The following is a 13,232-nucleotide window of genomic DNA, read 5'->3' on the forward strand; positions in this document are numbered from 1 at the left end:
GTTTCGAAGTAGAATTTGACTGGGATGATATATGTTCGCCTGTCATTAGAATCTAATGGAATTTCTCCAAGATATTTAGATGGTACACTAGATCTATAGGTTTCATTATTTCTGTCGGCGGTAGTTACTATCTCCCTCCTTATGCAGAACTGCAAGACAGGAAGGTTCAGCATCGCATCTAGAGCTATAGTGGGGAATGTTAATAGTTTCCCTGTAATTCCGAGAAAAGCTAGCCGCAGCATTTATTGCAGCTTTGCGTTAGCTGTTGTTTGTTGTGTTTTTGGCCACCATATGAGTGATGCGTATGTGACCATCGTTCACAACGATTAGGTGGACTCTATTGAGTTATATAAAGCACATTAAACATTTAGTACGTTCTTTAAAGGTAAAATATTGCAAAACCTCTCAATTTTAAAGAACCGCTTGGATTGACATGAAATTTGGCAAACACATAGGTAACAAGTCAAAGAAAAAAAGTGATATTATGGCGATGTATGCTTTTGCCCTAAAGGTGACTTTCACCCCCTTTTGGGGGTGAAAAATATATGTTCCAATTAAGTCCGGAAATAGATAAAATGACGAATTCTAAGCAACTTTTGTTCTATAAAATTTTTTCGAGTTATTTGCGAGTGAATATTTTAATTTTTCTACAAAATAACCACGTTTTCAGACGGTTTTTCGCAAATAACTCAAAAATTAAGTATTTGGTCGAAAAAAAAAATTCCTATCAAAAATATAGCACGTAAAAAAAAAGGAAAAATATGGTGTATATATTAGGTTCATATACCTAGTAGAAGCAGAGTTATAGCTAATGAAAAATAGTGAAATAAATGTCGACTCGATTCTAGTTTTCTGTTGACTGTTTAGATATGAAAATATCAAAAGGCACCGCTAGGAAATATTCCAAATATGCGGTTCAGAGAAACTATATGAAAGGAGTCTTTGTACTCTCATACAGAGTATGGCATTAGTAAAAATACAAATATAGACGGTTTCGTTTTGATTTAAATCTGTCTCCTGCCATCCCCCGATAGCGCTATTTCTAGGTCTACCTGTTATCAAGGAGGCTATGCAAGAAGACAAATTTACCATACTCTGTATGAGAGTACAAAGACTCGTTTCATATAGTTTCTCTGAACCGCATTTTTGGAATATTTTCCTAGCGGTGCCTTTTGATATTTTCGTATCTGGGTCAACAGAAAACTAGAATCGAGTCAACATTTATTTCACTTATTCCCCGTTAGAGGGCGTTCTAATCGTACTCCGGTATAAATAATTTTATTGTATACCCAGAACTACGGAAGTTTTGATGTAAATGTGTCTTCTTGCATAGCCTCCTTGATAACAGGTAGACCTAGAAATAGCGCTATCGGGGGATGGCAGGAGACCGATTTAAATCAAAACGAAACCGTCTATTTTTGTATTTTTAATTAAATATAGGTTCATATTCGTCAAATTCCAAATGGAATATTTTAACGTGCCATAAACAAAAAACGAAGCACTTTTTTGGGGAAAACTCATTTGAACTTTTTAAAGTTTTTAACCTTCCGATGACCAACCTTTTTTTGTTACACGGATTACCAAGGGGGAAAAATGACCCCAGGTCAAAAATGTCAAAAATGACAATTAACAAAAAAATTAAGTTTTTTTTTAAGTTTTTTTTTTAATTTTTTTTTTAAATTTTTTTTATGGCATGGACTTTATGTTATTCAGCCTGTTACTTTGCAAAGTCGACGTCATTAGCGTAAAACTACTTATAATTACCCATAATAGACGGTATTTTACTAAACATAAACTTCAGAATATATTTTTTATTCGTAAAATATAGTGAATTTTTTTTTATTTCAAAATATGAGGATATCTAGAATGATATTAAAGTCAAATAAAAAAATAATGAATTAAAAATTGAAAATACTTTTGAATTTATTAATGAAAAACATACGCTGGGGTCACAATGTCCCCCGCTTGGTCATCCGAAGGTTAACAAATACTTATTATAGTTTTTAAAAAAGTTTTTAAGCATCAAAAGTAAACAAGTTACGCTCAAAATAAAGTTGGTCCCTTTGTTTTTGGTAAGAAATCGGGAAAATCACCCCTAATTAGCATTTCAAATGAGCTTAATTGTTACCACTTCACAATTTTTTTATTCACGTATGTATTGATCATATGATCTGTTAGTTTCATCGGTTCAAAGTCCTTATTTTTGAAAGAGCTCTAGTTAAAAGGGCTTAAACGAGTCACTTATCACGAGTGTATGCAAATTTAGAAACACCGAATCTTAACCAACTTTTGTCTTACAGAAAAACAAAGAAATACAAAATATTCAGAAAAGTAAAGCCGACTTTTTATATTGTATAAGAATTTTGGTATCGCTCACAATTTTTAAGTTATTTTGAAAAAAAAGCATTTTTTTCAAAATTAAAATTTTAAAAATTTTATCTAAAACCAATTTTTTTCAAAAATAAGCACTTTGAATCGATGAAACTTACAGATCATATAAACACAACATCAGCAAAGTAACTTGTGAAGCGGTAATGATTAATTTCATTTAAGTTGCTAATTTGAGGGTGATCTTCTTGATTTTTTTTTTTGACAAAACAAAAGGGACCAACTTTATTTTGAGCGTAACTTGCTTACTTTTGATGCTAGAATTTTTTTTATAAAAACAGAAATAAATCTTTTTTCAAACGCTTTAAAAAAGTTGTAATGTGTTATCCCCAAGAATGCTTCATTATTTGGATTTTTCACATTGAATTATTCTATTTGGAATTTTTCAAATATGAACCTATTTTTCATTAGCTATAACTCTGCTTTTGCTAAGTATACAGACCTAATATATACACGTTTTTTTCACATTTTTATAGGCTATAGTTTTGCTAAGAATATTTTTTTCGAGAAAATGCTTACGTTTTGAGTTATTTGCGAAAAACCGTCTAAAAACGTGGTTATTTTGTTGAAAAATGAACATATTCACTTGCAAATAACTCGAGAAGTATTAATATGGTAAAAAAACTCTTTAGAAACAAAAGTTACTTAGAATTAGTCAGTTTATCTATTTCGGGACTTATCTTGGACATATATTTTTTCTTTGACATGTTAGCTATGCGTAATGCGTATGCCAAGTTTGATGTCAATCCAAGCGGTTCTTTAAAATGTACAGCAAAAACAGTGAAATAATGTACTAATTAGAGAGCTACAGGTACAAATTAATGAACTGTGCTCATATTATATGGATAACTCTTGTTCTTGATTCAAGCGAAACAGTGTCTTTCTCTGAAATATATTCCTGAGATTCATATCAATTACTGTCCCCTTCTTTCTCTCTTTCTCTCTCTTGTCGTTTTCCCATTACTGAAGTTCGTCATCTCCTCCAATGTTACTAATAAAATTTATCCATTGGTCTTATTAATACTCATTTGCTCTAAAGATTTCACAGAATGAGTGGTCCGCTGAATTCTGAATTTAGCCAGACCATTTGGTTGGTGATCGTCCTCCTGGTCTTCTCCCCGGAACGTGTCCTGAAACAATTAATCTTTCTAAATTACCGGCACCTCTGCGAAGCACTTGACTCAGGAAGTGTAGAATTCGCTGCACATATGTTGTGGATAGCCTTTTTTTAATGTCACGTTTATTAAGAATGGAAATGTTTGTCCGATGAGCTATCCAAAGTATGCGCAGTATTCTTCTCCTACACCACATCTGAAAGGCATCATTTATTTTGTTCTTGTGCGCGAAGAATTTCCGGTCGGTATAGAAATATTGAGAATACAAGTGCAATCACCAATATCATCTTGATTTTTATACGAGATGGATCTGTATTTCTAAACTTTAGTTAGGCGACTCATCACATTTTTGCCATACCAATGCGTCTGCGCACTTCCGTTCTGAAATCCTTCCTTATGATAAAAAATGTGATCTGTCCTCTTAACAAACTACAAAAAACGCTATTCTTTCGACGAAACCAGCAACATTTTCTATTCACCCAGGCCGTGGATTTTAACACCTTCTTATTATTATACAAAGTTTTTGGCTTGTTTTTTCCGATTTTAATATAGTAGCCATACTTATTACGTTTACTGCTAGCTATCTTGCCATCTTTATCTCTTTCTGGAGGTAGAAAGCCTGTTTGTTTTAAACGTCTCTCTATATCTAAAGAGTCTCTCACGATCCATTGGTGTAACATGCTGGTTTCATTTTTATATTTTCTGTCTTATGACACAAGATATAGTGTTTTATAAACATCTCTCATACATTGAAATGTTGAATGGTAAAAAACAGACGTACTGTCAATCATATATTTTAGCTTCCGACGACCGGTTTTCCTCTCTACAGTATGCAGAGCATCTTCAAGTCAACGGTTACAAGTTACTAAATGCTACAAATAAAAACCAGAGTTAGAACAATGTGTGGTTGTAAAAGATGCTAAAGATCCATAAGATCAAGCCAATATTGAACCACATATATAAAAGTAGTTAAGACAGCAGACAAACATATATGCATGTACAGTCGGAGGCGGCAACAAATGTCCCCAAGCTGACAAACACATGCAGATGTATGTCGTCTGTAATCATGCAATGATAACGTGTCGTACTTACATTCGGCTACAAGGAACTACTTCCTGAGTAGATATTCATTAATATGATATCTTGTTTAAGTTATTCTAACTGGATATGGTGAAATAGACGGACGATGTTGTAAATGTTAACAAGTTTATGGAAATTCTTGAGGGTGGTGAGATATTTGGTGAAAGACAACCAACAAATCTGTGCTTGTTACTTTGTTTGTGAAGTAGACTAAAGTGAATGTCATAATGTATACATTATATTTCATTCACTTGTATATATGACTTTCACTTTAGTCTACTTCACAAACAAAATAACAGGCACAGATTTGTTGGTTGTGTTTCACCAATTATCTCACCACCCTCAAGAATTTCCATAAACTTGTTAACCTTTACAATATCCTCTGTCTATTCCACCATTTCCCGTTAGCATATCTTAAGCAAGATATCATGTTAATGAATACTCAGGAAGTAGCTCCTTGTAGCCGAATGTAAGTACAACACGTTATCATTGCATGATTACAGACTACATACATCTGCATGTGTTTGTCAGCTTGGGGACGTTTGTTGCCGCTCCCGAGTGTACATGCATATGTGTTTGTCTGCTGTCTTAACTACTTTTATGTATGTTGTTCAATATTGGCTTGATCTTATGGATCTTTAGCATCTTTTACAACCAGACATTGTTCTAGCTCTGGTTTTTATTTGTAGCATTTAGTGACCTGTAACCGTTGACCTGAAGATGCTCTGCATACTGTAGAGAGCGAAACCGGTTCTCGGAAGTTACAATAAATTATTGAGAGTACGTCTGTTTTTTAATTCATTCATCTTTCATATAGTTAATCGATATATTGCTTTAGTACTTTCCTAACAATTAATCTGAATGCTTCTATGTCTGCCACTCTAACTATTCTATGAGTTTCTAATCTATATCTGCTTCCGTATCTATCGTATACACACACACCCAAACTTATTATGAAATCATCTGATATTTCTAACTGTTTCGTGCAAATTAAAAAAAAAACAAACACACGAAGTCAAACAATATTTATTTTAAAGCAATTTAATTACAAATTTCAATGTAAAACGAATAGTGTTTAAATTGTTTTTATTTATTTCTTTTTGTATTTTGTGGTAGTCAGTGTTATCACCTCTAGTCCTTATGCAAGCTTCAGTTTGCGTGCGCACGCTCCTAATCAAATTATCAATATTTTGTTGTGGTAGGTTGCTCCATCCATTAAGAGCAGCTTGTACTAGCCGTGCGATGTTTTGTGGATTATCCCGGCGAGCTCTAATTTTTGTTTTAAGCATATCCCACAAATATCCTATAGGATTAAGCTCGGGTGAGCAAGCAGGCCACTCCAAACAAGGGATACCTTCTGCTTCAATGATGTCTGTAGTCACTCTAATGGTATGTAGAGGTCCATTATCATGCAATAAAATTAAAACTTTCTCCTTTTGCACCTCTCCAGAGACTGAGTACAGGTTATCGACATACCTGTGAGCAGTCAAAGTTGATTGATTGAAAATTAAAGGAGTTTTTTACGGATCACAATTCCTCTCCAGACCATTACACTTCCCCTTGTATATTTGTGAACAGATCTGACAGTTTTCGTTCTTGCTTGTCTTCCTCGACTGCTACGTACACGATTTCATGGGTCATCTGATTTTATACAAATCCTGACTTTTTTTGAAAATAGCACGTTTTGTCAATTCCCAATGTTCCAGTTTGGGTGGGAAGACACCAATTTAGGCGATCAATATTGTGCTACCTGGATAACTTGGGAACCCTTAACTGTCTCCTGCTGTATAATTCTTGGTACGAACTCTTCTTCTTGTCGTTTCAACTGAAACAGTTACAACTGTAGCTTCCAAAAGCTGCCTTTGGAACTTTAGGTGAGAAATGGTTGGGTGTCTTCCAGCTGATTGGACAATTAAACGATCTTGGAGAGCCGTTTTTACTTTTGGCGACTTTCGCTTGCTTTATTTTTGAGCTTTCCTAGTTCCTGTTACCTAGCATAGGTTTTGGACAGAACGCCCTGTATTACGTCTAGCTCTACAGCTATGTCCCTCTGAGAATATTACTTTATCTACAAGACCAATAATCTTTCCTCGTTGTAAGTTCTATAACCCCACATCAGGCATAGTTTCGTTTTTGGACACAAAAGTTAGTTTATTTATTTTCGTTCAATTTGCAACTCAAGCAAATAAGAGCTTGGAGAAAATATTCTCTGAAATACTTAATTTGTCATCGGAAGAGGCCATTATATTTATCCACAATTGTCCATCCTATGTTTAAATTGCGTTGGTGTAATATCTTAAAAAATGCAAAAAAATTTCTATAGACGCTTTGAAAAAGATAGTGATGAATGCTGCTGAAAAACTAACTTATTTTGATTATTGCGGAGAACTAGATCCGAGAATTCAAGTGATACCACCCCAGATGGCTTTTTCGATTTCAATGAAACAGAGTATTCACCTAAACAAGACACAAGAAACCAATCTCATTATGCAGTCCCAATCGTCTGAAAATGAAACAATTAAAACATCCAAAATACAACTAGAACTTGTTAAATTTCTAGAAGGCAAAAAAAGTTTCTTATAATTAAAAAGTTTTTCTAAGATATAATAATTAGAGCCAGGATAATATTCAAAATGCATGTGCATAAATATGGGATTAAAGATGCAGAGATAATTACAGTAGACTCCCTCTATAACGAGAACTGAAATGACGGACTAATTACCTCGTTATAATCGGATCACGTTATATCAGACAACAATAATATTGTACATACATATGAATAAATATAGTTTTCTAAGACATTAACTTCCTATAGTTAAGCCATTCAGAGCAATATAAAATGCTAAATATTGTTTCCTCAACAATAAGGCTTCGCCCATCATAAATTGTAAATTTCCTATAATATTCAATATCTGTCGAAAAATAAACAGATTAGGAAGACGTTTATTATGAGCGGTGGATTTTATTACAGCACTGGTCTCGATAACCACACAGATGTTGGGGATTTCTGTATACAGGCAGTTTATTTATAACCATTACTGCGCTAAAAATAGGTAAAGAAACATACTCTTTGATTTCAGTTTTCCTCGTTATAACCAAATATGCCTCGTTCTAGAGGTGTTACAGTTCAATAGCAATTTCATTGTACATCTTGCATACCTCGTTATAAGCGAACTTCGTAATAACCGTGTTCGTTATAGAGAGAGTCTACTGTATTACCTTCTTACCTTTTTTCGGGTTTTACATTCGAATGTACTCGAAATAAGTACCCGAGAAATTCGGGTAATTGTACTTTGAGTATTGTACTCTGAGTACTTTTCTGGAGCAATATACTCGGTACTCTGTACTCGTTCCTTTAATATGAAAAGTACCCGGTACTGTGTACCCGAGTACAATTTATCAGTACCCGGCCCAGCTCCGTCTGCGACATACCTAATCACAAACGAAGAAATACGTCGTAGAACAAAAACAATAGACGCTATGGAAACAATCGCGTCGCTTAAGTGAAACTGGGTAGGACACGTCAAAGATTATCAGACAACCAATGGACAAAACGTCTAGTTGAGGCCCCGAGAAGAATCACTACGGAGCAGGGAACGCCCACCAGCCAGATGGACTGTCCTGAAGCGTATTAGCAGGATAACTAGATAACTACATGCAAGCCGAACAATACAGAGTCAGATGGAAAGAGTTGAGGGAGACCTATGTCCATCAGTGGACGCATACAGGTTTATTGCCACTGATAACCTATGTGTTGAAATGCATAATTAAGGTGAAGGTAATCGTTTTTCTCTGTATACTTATTAGTTATATCTATATATACTTATTAGTTATATCAATAGTTATTATCTGTGTGTTTGTTAATTTTCATCCTGCATTTAATCCTCCCTCCATTTTAATATCACTTTTTGACCATGTACTCAAATTTATTACGTTAAAATCAACTTCACCATTTGCTAACTAAATTGTTTGTTTATGGTTTCAGAAATATTCTATTGAAGAACTTTAGCATTTTCTTAATTATATTAAATTTTCTCAAACACCCACTAACATTATTATTCATATAAACGCGATTTATATATCAGTTTTATATAATTTATGAACATTAAAAAATATATATAATTTTATCCCCTTTACGAACTCGAAGAGACACAATGAAAATCCCTACGTCAATGGCCAGACAATTATATAGCGATACTGACCTAATATACGTGCATAAATACATAACGATTTTTGAAATATTGTGCGTTATGTATTAGCTACCTGCTAAGTTTGTAAACAAAATAAACGTGCAGTGAGACAAATCCTTTGAAATAGTGTTGACGATTCGTCGTACTTGTGGAAAAAGAGTGAAAGTAAATAACAAAACACGAAGATTGCGGCAGATTTAGTGGCATGTCGGAACGTCTGGCATCGTAGCGTACGCGGCCGTATGAATCTTTATCGCACGTAGTTGGTAGCAGTGCGACGCCGATCGCCGACGAAGCGTCGCGGCGTCTTCCGAAAACATCGGCCGGGCGCAGTCTGTGTGTGAGTCGCGGCCGAGTGAGAGTGCAGCCCCTGAAGTCCGTCATGGGGCTCGAGGGGGGGGAAGCGGCTCCCCTCTCGTGATCCGCCAACATTTCCCGCTTCGAATTAGTGGAGAAATGGGGGCTGACCCCTGTCCTCAAACCGAGGCAGGACCCACGGCCCCCCGAAGGTGCCAGGTATGCAATCTAAGGCCACTCCCGCTAATCGCACTCCTTGCGGATGCTGCTCCTTCCACACGCACACTATTGACACTATCACCCATCAAAATACGTTTACATGGACCCAAAACAATGATACAACCTACAGATAGCATGTGTTTTAACCTCGACCTTTAGATATGCCGTGTAGACAACCCGCATGGCTTGACAGTCGACGAAGATGTCGTCCTTTCTACCACCAAATGATCTCTTCGATTTCTAACATACTCGTGCCTAATGTTTTTCTGGAAATAAGCCAAACTTTTTCATCTGCAATACAGTTCTAGTTCGAGTACAATATCTCTGTGCCGCATGCACCACTCGAAAGACCCAATCAACAACACCATATCATACATCATCTGATTCTCGATTCTTAACCCTAACCTCCCTCTGCCGTAACTTATTTTTCCCGCAAAACATACACATGCATCATCGGTCTATCGATAACGACGATGCTTATTTATAATCTAAATTAACCTTTGAATGAGATGAGTTTTCAAGGTGATCCGTCAGTTGTCAGTTCCTCTTTTCAATGGTGGTTAATACAGATTGTCTCACATTCATCGTACATCGAAAATAGGGCGTGGTGGAGTGATACAAAATGAGACAAATTAACACACACAAAAACTTATGTGAGTATTCACTTAACCTAGGACTTTCGTCAGTCGCATATCACATCTAGCAAAATGCTTTATAGATAAATAGCACATCGATAGTACATAGTTTTCCAAATGTTTTAGAAAAGTCGAAGCTGCTTTCACATCTTCTTTTATTTATACGATACCTTTTAGATATCATCTCTTTTGAAAACATCTTTGTAGAGTACGTAAATATCTGTACTTATTAAAACATGTACAAGACATTTTTTATAGCCTAATAAAGTTAGGCATGACATATCCAACTAGTAAACATCTGCAATACGTACATTATATAACTTGATCGACAGTTTATTTTTTCCCAAAAACAACGGAAAAAGTAACCATACATACCAACATTTTGCAAATTGTATTAAAATAATATATATTTACGATATACTGAGACTTAATCAACCAAATTTATTATTTTTAATCTTCTAATCCTTCTTTCTCATAGTATGGGAAGCTGGCCCGTTCTGGGATTATATAAATACAAATAGGGAACCACACTTTAGGGAGAAACCATTGTTTTTTATTAAATTTATTACATTTTCTATAAAATTTACGTATACTAAGTTATATATTGTGAACTTTTACACCTAATGATGATGTAAATAAAAATTCTTCAAAAATTATTTGACAATAACTTGGTATTAAACGTTCGTTTATAAAAGAAAGTAGAATCATAGCTACTTAAATAAAAATTGATTTTCTGAATATCTTTCTCCTTTACACACTAAATCTATAAGATTTTTCCTTATTACACTTTTGAGAAGAGTCTTGATTTGGAATTAGCGAATTTTCTGTTTTTTCTTCATAGGTTATCTGATCACTTTTCCTTGAATATGCTATTATTGCTTTTTATATTTCTCATAATTTCAACTTTTTTCATTCCCTCTTTACAGATATTATATTTTACATATTACTGTTACATTTTATTATCTTCAAGCTTTTTGTTCTCTACCTGAAAGTTTTTTATTTATTGTTCGGCATGATGCTGACTGATTCGTTGTTTGTTATTCTATCTCTCTTTATTGTAAGTTTTATATAATTTTTATTAATATCTTGGTATCATTTTAACTTCTATGATTATTATGTTACCATATCTAATTATTGCATTAAAAATTGTATCGCAGATACAACAAAAAATCTATTTCATTTCATACTTCATTGATCTAAAACAATCAGGTTCATTTAAGAAGAAGTAACAATTATTGCAGGGTATTTAACAATACATTTTTTCGATATGTTTTGTCCATTGCTAGGTTTCTTCTTCTTGATATGCCTATCCGTGATGGATGTTGGAGATCATCATGACAATCTTTATGTTGTCTGCACCAGATGGAAAAGCGGCTTCTATGTTGTGTTAAGCCCGGTACTGAGGTTCTTTAACCAAGTTCTTCTTTTTCCTCGCTTTCCCAATATTTTTCCTTGCAGCATGGCTTGGAGGAGGATATATTATCTGGATTCATTTCGCATAGTGTGTGTTGGAAGTACTGGAGCTGTCGAAGTTTTCTGGTGCCTATTACCCCTCGATTCTTCTTCATTCTTCTAAGGACCTCCTCATTCTTCTAAGGAGCTCACATTTCAAATGCTTTCAATCTGGTGCACATTTTTTCGTTCAAGGTCCACGAATGAATACTATAAAAAAAGAACACAGAACACGTAGCATCGCAACATTCCTACTTTTATACTAAGAGGGATGTTTTGCCTCTTAAAGAAGGTCCCCATCCTGTTGTAGGTGGATCAGATATTCAGATGAGCGTTCTTATTTTCTGATTCTAGATATATTCTTCAGCTATTATGGAGCTGAGGTAGTTGTAATGTGTCACTATTTCTACTGGGTTTAATTGGCGCAGAGCGCTAGGTTTAGTCTTAGATCAAATAGATCTTTCTCAGTTGTTTTCATTGTTTTATTTTTACGTGGTTTAGTGCAAGTGCATGTTTACATTTAATATCTTCTGTCAGACTCATAGATAACATTAGTTTATTCTATGTGTTCCATTTTCATTAGTTTTTGGGTATATTTTCAATGTGTGAGTCTAACCACGTGTATATGTGTCTAAATATTTGGTGCTACGGCCTGAAACCTTATACATATCTTATTACGTATTGTTATTTACAGTCACCACTTTGTCCCGCCAATTTTGATGTTATTCTAATACGCATTATTATTCCAATTAAGTTTTGGCCTACTTATGCATTTACTTCTCTGGCATAAGGATTAGTTTGAAACAATTGTTCTGTTGTAATTAATCTTGCTAGATGTCCTTCCGTTATGTCTGTTTTTATCAGAAATATCTTCTTCTTTCCACTTAATATTTTTGTTTATGTTTGTTATACACTGTTTCCGTAAAGTATGGAACAAATTATTTTTTAGCTAAACAGAGCATTTTAAGAAATAATTCTGAAACACGTCGATTTTTGATTTGAATTTACCGTATTTTAAAATAATATTCTAATATACAGGGTGAATTACTTTCGATTAATGACGTCACCATCATTTTTTTTTTAAATGGAACACCCCCATTTTGTCTCAATTTTCGGATTACTCTAGTTGAGCTGATTCCAAAAATGTATCACATGTTGATTCAAATTGGTACACGGTGGACAAAAATACAATAGTTTTGTGTGTGTACATAAAGTAACGCGTTGGTTAAATTAACAATATGTATTATCAAAAATACTTATTGTCTAGCGGACAGAATATGATGAAATACATGACTTTATAAATGTTCGAACTGCAGCCTTGCTGTATTTGACAGTAACCCAAACGTTGTACAAATTCTTGTTGAACCTTTTTTACTGTGTCTTGAGAAATATTGCTTATTGCTGTCAGAATTCTCTGTTTTAATTCTTGAATATTTGCTGGTTTCGTTTTAAACACAACATTCTTCAGATGGCCCCACATAAAATATTCCAAAGGATTGAAATCTGGTGACCTCGCTGGCCATTCAATAGGTCCACGTCTACCAATCCACCTGTTCGGAAAAATTTCATCTAGGTACCTTCTAATATCTGCAGCATAATGTGGAGGTGCACCATCCTGTTGAAACCATAAACTTTCATCAAAACCTCCAGGATTACGTCTGCTGGGAAACAAATTACTTAAAGTAGGTACGAGATACCCCCTTAAAAACTCAAGGTACCTTGCCCCGTTTATATTACCTTCGATAAAGTAGGGTAAAATTAAGTAAAACATCTAATGCTGTATCAGAATTTACAGAGGGACGACCTGATTTCCGTGCATTTTCAACCGTACCAGTTTCTCGAAATTTCTTTTCAAT

The 13,232-nt window shown here is 34.5% G+C and overlaps 1 protein-coding gene across 4 annotated transcripts in view; it reads left to right on the forward strand.

Moving 5' to 3' along the window:
• Positions 1 to 13,232, forward strand: part of LOC114333205 (potassium voltage-gated channel protein Shaker) — a 935,813-nt gene that overhangs the window by 453,121 nt on the left and 469,460 nt on the right. The window contains exon 1 of one of the 4 annotated variants that reach the window (XM_028283077.2): positions 9,790 to 9,942. The exons of the other annotated variants lie outside the window; for them this stretch is intronic. Within the exon in view, the coding sequence (XP_028138878.1) occupies positions 9,941 to 9,942 (2 nt within the window). The 5' untranslated portion in view covers positions 9,790 to 9,940. Of the gene's footprint in view, positions 1 to 9,789; positions 9,943 to 13,232 lie in introns of those variants that run through there. 4 annotated transcript variants of the gene reach the window in all.

Source organism: Diabrotica virgifera, chromosome 1 (assembly GCF_917563875.1).
Source record: "Diabrotica virgifera virgifera chromosome 1, PGI_DIABVI_V3a".
NCBI lineage: Eukaryota > Metazoa > Arthropoda > Insecta > Coleoptera > Chrysomelidae > Diabrotica > Diabrotica virgifera.